This window comes from Haliaeetus albicilla, chromosome 2 (assembly GCF_947461875.1).
Source record: "Haliaeetus albicilla chromosome 2, bHalAlb1.1, whole genome shotgun sequence".
Classification (NCBI taxonomy): domain Eukaryota; kingdom Metazoa; phylum Chordata; class Aves; order Accipitriformes; family Accipitridae; genus Haliaeetus; species Haliaeetus albicilla.
In genome coordinates this window covers 3769446-3779174 of record NC_091484.1, presented here as the reverse complement: position 1 = coordinate 3779174, position 9729 = coordinate 3769446, and the positions used below count along the sequence as shown (strand labels likewise).

Below are 9729 nucleotides of genomic sequence, written 5' to 3'. Positions count from 1 at the left end.
GGACCCATCTCCCTTTCCATCACCCTGTCAGGGCCAGCTCCGCGGGCTCCAACGGCCGACCCTTGCCAAGCGAAGCTCTCGAACAACCCACAACCGGCCCAACTGCGGAACCCGCCATGTCGGTGCGGGAGCGGTTCCACCTCACACGGCGGTGCCCGCGCACACCCCACCGCAGCAGGGACCGCACCAGCCCATCAGTCCATTTCTGCTTCACTTGTTACTGGCAGCGTTGGTGTTCCTCTCCCGGGGAGCGGGGGGTCCACGCTGTCACCTCATGGAGGGAGATGAGCCAGAGAGCCGCTGCCGCAGCTCCGGGCAGAGGTGGTCGCGACCGCTGAGGGAGGCGGCATGGCGGAGCCAGCACAGGCCCTGCCCCGCGGCCTTGAGCTAAAGAGGGGCTGAGGGGGGAGGCAGGGACGGAACGAGACCCGGCCCTCAACCCTGCTCGGCGCGGCGGCCCCGCTGACTCCGGTGACCCCCATCCCACCGGCTGCCCGAAGCGGCACAGCCGCCATCTTGCCGCCAGGCTCGCACCGCACCGCCGCCGCTCTAGGGTAGCCCTGGCGGGATCGCGCCCGATCTCTATGGTACTGAGGCGCGCCCCCCCCCCCCCCCCCCCCCCCCCAACACCGCCCCCGGCCGTCTCTATGGTCCCAGCTCCCCACCGGAGGCGTGTACCTCCACGGCCAGACGTACGCTCTGTCCCGCGGGCCGACTCTATGGTTGCATTTTCTCGCCCCTCTCCGGGCGCTGATTGGCCGAGAGGACGGCTCTCGCGAGACCCGCGCGCCTGCGGCCTAGGCGGAGGCGGCGGAAGGGGCCCGCGTTCGTGCGTCGGCAGCCGGCACCGCGGCGCGCTCGGTAAGATGGCGCCGGCGGATCCGCTCCTTTCCCTCGGGGGACGGGGACTGGCGGGGTCTTTCCCCTGGCCCGGCGGGTCGGCTGGCTTTCGAACGCTGCGGGTGGCGGGGAGGCGTTGGGCCTGCGGCGAGCGGGGCCGAGCGCTTGGGTGGCCCGGGCCCCGGGGAGGGCCGGGTCGGGGGGGGCGGGCAGCACCTCGGCGGGCCGGTGGCGGGCGGCGGGGTGAAGGTCGGGGTTCCCCGGTGGGCTCGGGTCCGCCGCAGCCCCGTATGTGGCGGGAGCCCTATTGCCCCCCCCCTCCCCCCCGCCGCGTGGTTGGGAGCGGCGTGAATGCGGGTCCGGGGAGCGATCGACCCCTCAGCCGGCCCCGGGCTGATCCTGCCTCCCGCTGTCCGACTTACCCCGGGTGCGGTGTGGTTTTGGCGGTAGTTCGGGGAAGGAAAAAGCGGCTGGAAGTGGGCTGGTGCTGAGAAGGCGCGCTGCCGCTCGTGTCTGCCCGACAGGGGTGGCGGTGCCTGTTGCTGCTGCTGCTGTTGTTGTTGTTGTTGCCGCCTCTCCTCCCCCTTTCGCTGCTCCTGTGATCGTGACTTGAAGGTAGAAATGGTTAAATGCCGGCTTTAACGAAGCGCTTGGCGTACGAATCTGAAAAAAAAACCAAGCCACTGCCGGGAAAAATACTGGGAGATAACATTTTAGTAGCGTTGACAGGAGTACTTCTGGGGACAGGGAAGCTAAGCTAGCGTAAGTCTCTTAGTCGTACGTTGGGTAACATATCATGTGCAGTTTTGTAGCTGTACAATATATGGACATGTCCTGTCTTAAGTTTTGGTGAAGACTTTAAAGCAAATATTGTCTGTGTAGGCATTGCTTTAAACGTTTGTTACAATTTTTCTGGCTAGCTGTCAAACTCTTTGATTCATTTGTTTCACACTGTGATGCTGTGGGTCCTTTGTAAATTGCAAACGAGACTTACTTGGAGTGGATTTAAGAGTAAGTACAAGAAGATGGTGTTTCAATTTTTTATTCTGACGATTGATGAAAGCAGCTTTAGAGACCGGCTAGTAGATGTGAAAGAGTGCAGGAACAAGCAGGAGGAAAATGTAAAATTGTGGTGTGAGATAGAAGGGTCTCTTTTGGATTATTAATTTAAAAGATCTCATAAAAAAGATATAAAGGTGGTAGTAACACAGTGCTGACACACATTAAACTTACTTCTTCTTGAATCATGTTAAATGAGATGCTTTTCTTTTCTTGTAGTAAGAGTCCAGGATGAGTTATGCAGAAAAACCTGATGAAATCACGAAAGATGAATGGATGGAAAAACTTAATAACTTGCATATCCAGAGAGCAGACATGAACCGCCTTATCATGAACTACCTTGTTACAGGTGAAAATGAGTAGTAATGCTAGGAGGCTCTTAAATGTATGTCACTTACTTTATCGAGACAGACAGTTTTGGCTAGAATATGCTACTAGATGGAGTGAAATTAAGGGCTTTGAGGACTTTGTGATTGCTGTTGGCTTCTCTTAGCAATGTACAACTGCTCTTGCGTTCTCTTAAGTGGAAACTGACTAAGATTCAGAGGCCGAGTACTTATCATGCGATAGAAGTGACATTTATTAACCTTAATGCTTCTGCTAAAAGATATAGAAAAGAAAGTGTTTTCTGGAATGCTTTAAACAAACATGACCCGCTTCTTTATGATGTTCTTTTTTGTGTCGTTAAAACAGAGTTCAAGATACATTGCAGTTGTTAAATAGCGCTCTGAAAGTTGCACAGAACAGCTATCAGAAGCAAGTTTTAACTGGCTAGAAAGATAAACTCTAAAAGGGCACTGCTGTCAAAATAGTTTGAGACCAAAAATATTAACTTCTTCAGCATATAGCCTAATTTTATACTTAGAACAATCAAAAACCCTCAGAAATTGTCCCTAGCAATTATGATGCATACCATCACAGTAAGCTATACTAGGGCGGAGGCATTTGTATCCGATCTACACCCCTGTTTACATTAGTGTGTAGGTGAAGCCTCTGGGAGGAAGGAAGAGCATCTTAGTGGGTGGCGTAAATCATTTTTGTGTATATGAAAGCATGACTTAGGATTTAAAATAGCTGTTAGAACTTAAAAAAAATATAGCGTTAGTACAAGAAAGCAAAATTAATTTTATTTTTCTATTTCTTCTCAGTAAAAAACTGCTAGGTCTGTGTAAACAGATTTGGGGGCTGGAGGAAAAAGCAAAACCACCCAGATTTTGAAAATGTGATTTTGAAAATCCCATTTTGGAATAAGTACACTGCTCTAAGTATAAAACAAGCTTTCAAGTTAGGAGGTAGTGGATTACAAGTTGCATGCATCCTTAGAGAATGAGGGCACAAGAGTTAAGAATGAATTAAGCGTGTACTGTTAGATGCCTGTTGAATAAATGCCTGTTTAAATAGAGAAGAATTTTTCAGAAGTTCGGACTTAATCTTTAAACGCCCAAAATGCACAAGCAATACTCAAGTCTTTTCATTTAAGCTAATGGGCTTTTTTAAGGTGTTTCATAAAATGTATTTTATAGGTAAAATATTTCTATTTCAGAGGGCTTTAAAGAAGCAGCAGAGAAATTTCGAATGGAGTCTGGAATTGAACCCAGTGTTGATTTGGAGACTCTCGATGAAAGAATAAAAATTCGAGAAATGATATTGAAAGGACAGATTCAAGAAGCCATTGCGTTAATAAACAGCCTCCATCCAGAATTGCTAGATACAAACAGATATCTTTACTTTCATTTGCAGGTAAGGACAGGTGGCACACTTTATCTTTGTTTTAGAAGTTGCTGAGAGACTGGAAAAAGTATTGCAGATTTTATGAGTACGTTGGGAAGTTTGTGACTGAATATGGATGCAATTTCAAGTGTTTGTTCTTGGCATCGTTTTGTAGCAACAGGAAACTGTGGCATGGTGCAGAAACCATCATACACAATTAGTAACATGAAAACTTGTAACAGCAGCAGTGGTCTGTGACTTACCAACTTCCATTTACTGTTAGACTGAATTTCCAGTAGTTCCTTTAGTAACACATCTTTTCAAAACGTGTTACTGAAGAGCGTCAGGTTACCTTTCAGTAGGTTTTGTAGACAAGTGTGCCGCTCCTTGTCTCACACGTTGAGGAGAATTGACCTCAAACTGTCAAATTATGGATTAGCGTTTGTCTCAAATTACACACTAATGTCTGAAGATTACAGTCTTGAAATACTGAAGATTTGTTAATTTGTTTAGCTAATATTGCTGTGTCTTTCATATATAGCAGCAGCATTTGATCGAACTGATTCGGCAGCGTGAGACAGAAGCAGCTCTGGAATTCGCTCAGACCCAATTAGCAGAACAAGGCGAGGAGAGCAGGGAATGTCTGACAGAAATGGAGCGTACGCTGGCTTTGCTTGCCTTTGATAATCCCGAAGAATCACCATTTGGAGACTTGCTTAACATGATGCAGCGACAGAAGGTAGTCCTTTCTCAAAAGGAAATTGATGTCTTTTATTCGTATGTGGTGAAAATAATGTCCAAATATTTTTGAAATGTTTAGAGAAAACTTATGTGGTGGTATGCAAAAGAACAGAAGTATTTCTTAAACAAGATTAAAAAAACCTGGTGTTACTGTATTCAACTACTTGGCTCTCTTCCTTGTTTTCTCCAGGCTCATAGTCTATGGAGCTTTGTCCTGACAACGTTCAGAGGAATTAGCACACTAGGTGTGATCTTTTCAATGTCTGTGTGACACTAGCGGTGTTAATCATATGAAAACTATTACTGAACTCCAGTATTTCTTTTCCAGGTATGGAGTGAGGTTAATCAAGCTGTTCTAGACTATGAAAATCGTGAATCAACACCCAAGTTGGCAAAATTACTGAAACTACTACTGTGGGCTCAGAATGAGCTGGACCAGAAGAAAGTGAAATATCCCAAAATGACAGACCTCAGCAAGGGGACGATTGAAGAACCCAAGTAAAATGTGTGCAGATGGACATCAAACAATCTTAGTACTGCACAGTATACATTTATATCAGTCTGTGACTGAAATATTTTTACTACAGTACAGCACTCAATTCAGATTTTTCAATGAACATCTAATTTGAAGGGAGAAAAGTCCCTTTTAAATGCTGCAAAAACTGCATTGAAAGGCGCTGTATCTCTTTGAAAGTCTGACTTAGGCTATGCACTATAATACATTTTTAAAAAACAATTAAAACGGGACAGGAAACATAGCATTTTTAAAAGTACAGAACTCAAGCTTTCTAATTGGCTACTGATGCCTAGTTTAGTGGCCAGTGAGTCGATACGGAGTTATATTGGCAACTATTCAGTTAAGTTTAACTGTCTCCTGTTTGAAATGTGTATATAGAACAGTGAATATTTTCTACCTTTAAGTTATAGCCAGATATACATTCCCCTTAAAAGTAACTGGTCAAGTTTTCATCTATAAACCTTGCAGTAAGGTCAACCTTTTGCTTAGGAAATAGTGTACAAACTTGTAAATCATAATTTAAGGACTGTTTTGGGGGTTTTTTTGTTTGTTTGTTTCTTTTTTTTCCTTGTTTCTGACTTTTTGGTGCTTTATATGGTGAGAGCTATGTTCATAACGGATCAGTGACCCATCTTTTCAGGAGGAGTATTGTTGGAAATAAGTTTTTTCTTAATTTTCATGAATGACCAAAATGGCCCCCAGAGGCATTTGAGGGTTTTTGTTAGCAGGGGTCTTTCCCCCCTATAATAAATTTGCAGCTGTAGACACTGCAGTGATTCCAGCAGGCTACTAAAGCTTTGAAGGCCACTGGATGTTTGTAAGCTGAAGGACATGCTTGTGTTAGGAAATTAAGTGGAGGGGAGAGATGCTCGTTGAAGCCTCTGATGCATCATCTTGCGTAGGATCTGCCTTCATGCTTGCTGAATAAGAATTGTAGTTTTAGAGCTACTTGGGCTGTTTTTATGCCTTGAGCTGAGCAGAGCGGGGCTGTCTAAAAACAGAAATTTCCATTTTCTCAATTCTTCCATACCTTTCTGAAGAGATGCAGTTCATCTTCACCTGTATTTGTTTACTGACTGTCCTCACTCTAGTTAGGATTATAGTTTTAATGTTTTACATGTGAAGTCCAGACTTTCAAGTCAACAAATTGTAATCTTCTGGGTATGGGATGTTCTGGTCGACTCAATTTTGCAGCACTGTACACTGGTATATATCCAGTGGTAGTAAGCACTAATCTTGCCAAATCGATCTCTAGAGTTTTAGGTCCGTACATCAAGTTATTACAGATTTGCTGAACAAAGACCGAGCTGATGGGTGAAATAGCTTAACATCATGAAACACTGGCAGTTGTCACACCAGTCCCATACTGTACATAATCTAGTCTTGTATGGTAGATATTACCCTGTAGAATGAAACTTAGTTTTCACTTAATTTTACTGGAATACTTACGCATTAAACTGTATAAAGCTTTGCAGATACACCTGACTTACGGAAACTAACAAAACCTGTTACTGATTGCATTACTGTGAACACTGTTTACTTGTGTAGCTATTTTTTGTGGGGGGAAACCGTAGTTTGTTAAGCAGCTATTAGAGATGCGGAGCGCCAAGGTTAAGCTAGATGATGGATATAACAAAATTATTTGTTCCCATTTATTACTGATCATTCTGTTCTCCACTTTGAGGCATTTGTGGTATGGAGGTCTTAACAAACAAGCTATCAGTAGCCCCCCCCAACTACAACAGTCGTCTGGCTTTCCTTCACCCAGGCTGGTTATTCTAACACCAAACTTTTAACAGTTGTGGGTTTGGGGTTTTTTGGGTTTTTTTTGGGGGAGGAGGTTGGGGTTTTGGGTTTGGGGTTTTTTTGTGTGTGTTTTTTGGGGGCTTTTTCCAGTCGGTTGATGTCTGAAAACCATGTATAACTTTTAGTTTGTGAGAAACTGTATGGTTAATGTAACTTTGTTTAATAACAAACTAGAGAAACAAAACTGGAATAGCTCTAATTTCTTCATATATAACTGATCAGCTTTTCCTCTGTTCTGAGACTTGCATTGTTAAATCTCATCTGAAGCTTCTCCCGGATGAAGTGGAAAGTGGTGCGTTTTTGTGGCATGACTAGCATTTTTCTCCATGAGAAATGCAGTATTACAGTCCTGGTTGAGAAGTTCACTGTACTTCTAGAACGCTACATTAATTTCATATAGTATTTGGGCAAAGATTGAGCATAGATTACTTGAATTTTCACTAGCTTTTTTTTTTTTTTCCATTAAAAAATAAACATGTTTTTTAAGGGGTTTAATATAAAATTAGTATAGAACTATTTCACTTTGGTTTTATGAACATGCCACATTGATAAGCAGCTTTAATCTGTAAAGTTTTTGGTAACTGCAAGAAAATATTCGAAAGCTATGCATTTTAGAGAAAGCATAAAGGTAGTGATATTGGTACTTCTAAGGATCTTTATATTAGTGTATATAAAATAGTTTGCATATACAAATATAATATATAATCTGTTTGAAATATTCTTGAATGGTAGGGGCTGTGAAACATAATTTATGGAAATATTGTACACAGTAAACAGACGTCTCAGTACACGAATGAACTTTTGTCATATGCATGAGAAGTGTCTTATTTGGTGACTACTAATGAATGGGATTTTGTTAACCCATTTTTGTTAGATAACCACTTTAACAAATACTATTAAATGCCACTTTGATCAGTTTGCTTTAGTGTAAAAATACATATTTTGTTCCGCTTAATTTAGAACAATACGAAAATAACTTTTCTAGGAAGATTTGTTCCAAACTCAATGGTGGCAGACAAATCTGGTAATTAAACGTGGTACACTACACTCATTCCTCCCCCAGCCTTTCCTTTGTTGAAAGCAAGTAAGATTTTTTCATTAATGCTATGGACGTGAAGAAGTTGGGTTGCAAAATACCCTGTCTTACATGCCTCTGCAGAAAGGCTGTATATCAAGTGTGTTTTGATTAGGCTACAAATCTCTCTCCTTTTCCAAAACCTATCACCTCGCTAATAACTGTCGTCTTCGCTTTTACCATGTTTCTTTTCTGCCTGTCAAATCTAAGCTAAACTGTGGTTGCTTCTGTTGTACAATGGAGTCATTTGTGAAGGGTGGGGGGGGATAACAGGTTTCCATGAGGATGAAGTACTAGTGGTACTTTCTGAGAAATACTTACGGAACTGTTTAATTTTATATAGCTGGAAAAACAGAGGCTGCTGCACAGAAACTAACAGCAGAATTTTAAGTAAAGGATTTCCTCTCAAGACTTTTGAAGAGGCAAACATACAGAGCTTGAAACCAGGTGAAGTACCTCTTTCTCTTTAAGATGATTTCATTGAAACGCTTTCAGCTCCTTCCACCCACATTAAAAGAAAAATTGAAATGAATGTGGAGAGCACTTATGTAGCATTTAAGATATGTGAAATTACCTGGAAAGAGTTCTGTCTCCTTTCCACTCCTTGTACATATAGGGGAAGCCATTACATTATTCTAGGATGATTTTATTGTTTTTAATTTGTAAAATTTATGCTTTGTATGCTTGAGTATAAGCTTAAAAGCATTACTTAAAAAAATCCTTGACTAGTAGATGAGTGTTGCTCGACTTATTTCAAACCACTTTCTGTCCAAGTTCGTTACGAAGCTTATTAAATTGAGTTGGAGCGTGATCCCTCTGTGTCTTATCTTCACGGGTAACGGGGCCTCCTGCTGTCAACAGCAGCTGAAAGCATCCTTGAGATACTTACCTCAAAGAATATAAAAGGATATGGAGTCATATTTTTCCCTAAATCTGCCTTTAGGCTACAGCAAGTTGAGATGGGTTCAGACCTGCACTGTAGGTCTCTCTGCCATCCAGAAGCAATGTCGCCGGTCAGTATTTGTTTCTGCTATAGTGTTCTTAACGAAAAGGGACGAGTAGGGTTTATAGCTGTTGCATGAACAACGGTGTCCCCCTGCCCTGCTCGTCAGCTAGTTTGCTTTATGTGCTTAGCTGTGCAGAGACAAAACACAAAGCTTTATGAACAGCACCCTCAAAAGCATTTGTATTTCTCAATAGACACGTCGAGGTGCTAGAAACTATTTTTATTCCTTTTGTCTCTGCTCCTGCCTTCGGATGATTAAATTAAGGACAAGATTGGCCAAACTACCGGTGGGCTGCACATTGATGCGTTCAGGCACCTCAGAACCAGAAAGCCCTGTGCATTCTCTGTCATGCTCTTCATGTTAAATGGGGATTCCAACGATATGCAGCTACCTTACACCCAGCTGGCTGAATTTCTGCATTGGAGTTGCTGTTCATTTGAAGACAGCCTCAATTTGTCAACTTTTCTGAGCATTTCCTTATTTCTCAGCATATTGCTGTCTGCAGCAATTTTGCAAAGTTGCATTATATAGCCCTAGGAACCACATGCGTTTTCTTCAGACTGGACAAGTTGCGTTGAAACTGCTCTTGGTTAGCAGGGAGTGTTCAAGCTGCAGTCGGACTGGCCTTTCAGGAGACAGTTGTCCTTTATGGAATGTGTGAGCCTATTTCTCCTTTCACACCCCTTCAGGATCTGGTCGCGATGGGTGCTTAACTTTGTAAAATCTTCAAGTAATACAACCATTGTGTGGATAAACTTCAGTGAGAGTAAATGTCAGCCCAAATAATAACCCAATAATCTTTTGTTTGGTTTAATCTTTTGACAGATTAAGCTGAACGCAGGAAAAACTAAAGGAGATTGTGTTCTTGCATAAGATTATTTTCTTTAGTCAGCCCCTGTCTTCTGAACTGATTCCATTTGCCATTTAGTCAGCTCAGTGGGAGGTTTGCTTCCAGAAATTATGCAGCAGTAAAA

At 42.8% G+C, this 9729-nt stretch overlaps 1 protein-coding gene across 1 annotated transcript; it reads left to right on the top strand.

Moving 5' to 3' along the window:
• Positions 1 to 744: 744 nt before the first annotated feature.
• GID8 (GID complex subunit 8 homolog) lies at positions 745 to 8559 on the top strand. Its single transcript, XM_069803612.1, has 5 exons — positions 745 to 861; positions 2119 to 2248; positions 3443 to 3639; positions 4151 to 4348; positions 4679 to 8559. Exons 2-5 carry the CDS (start codon positions 2131 to 2133, stop codon positions 4850 to 4852), a joined length of 687 nt encoding a protein of 228 aa, XP_069659713.1. The 5' UTR covers positions 745 to 861; positions 2119 to 2130; the 3' UTR covers positions 4853 to 8559.
• Positions 8560 to 9729: the final 1170 nt, after the last annotated feature.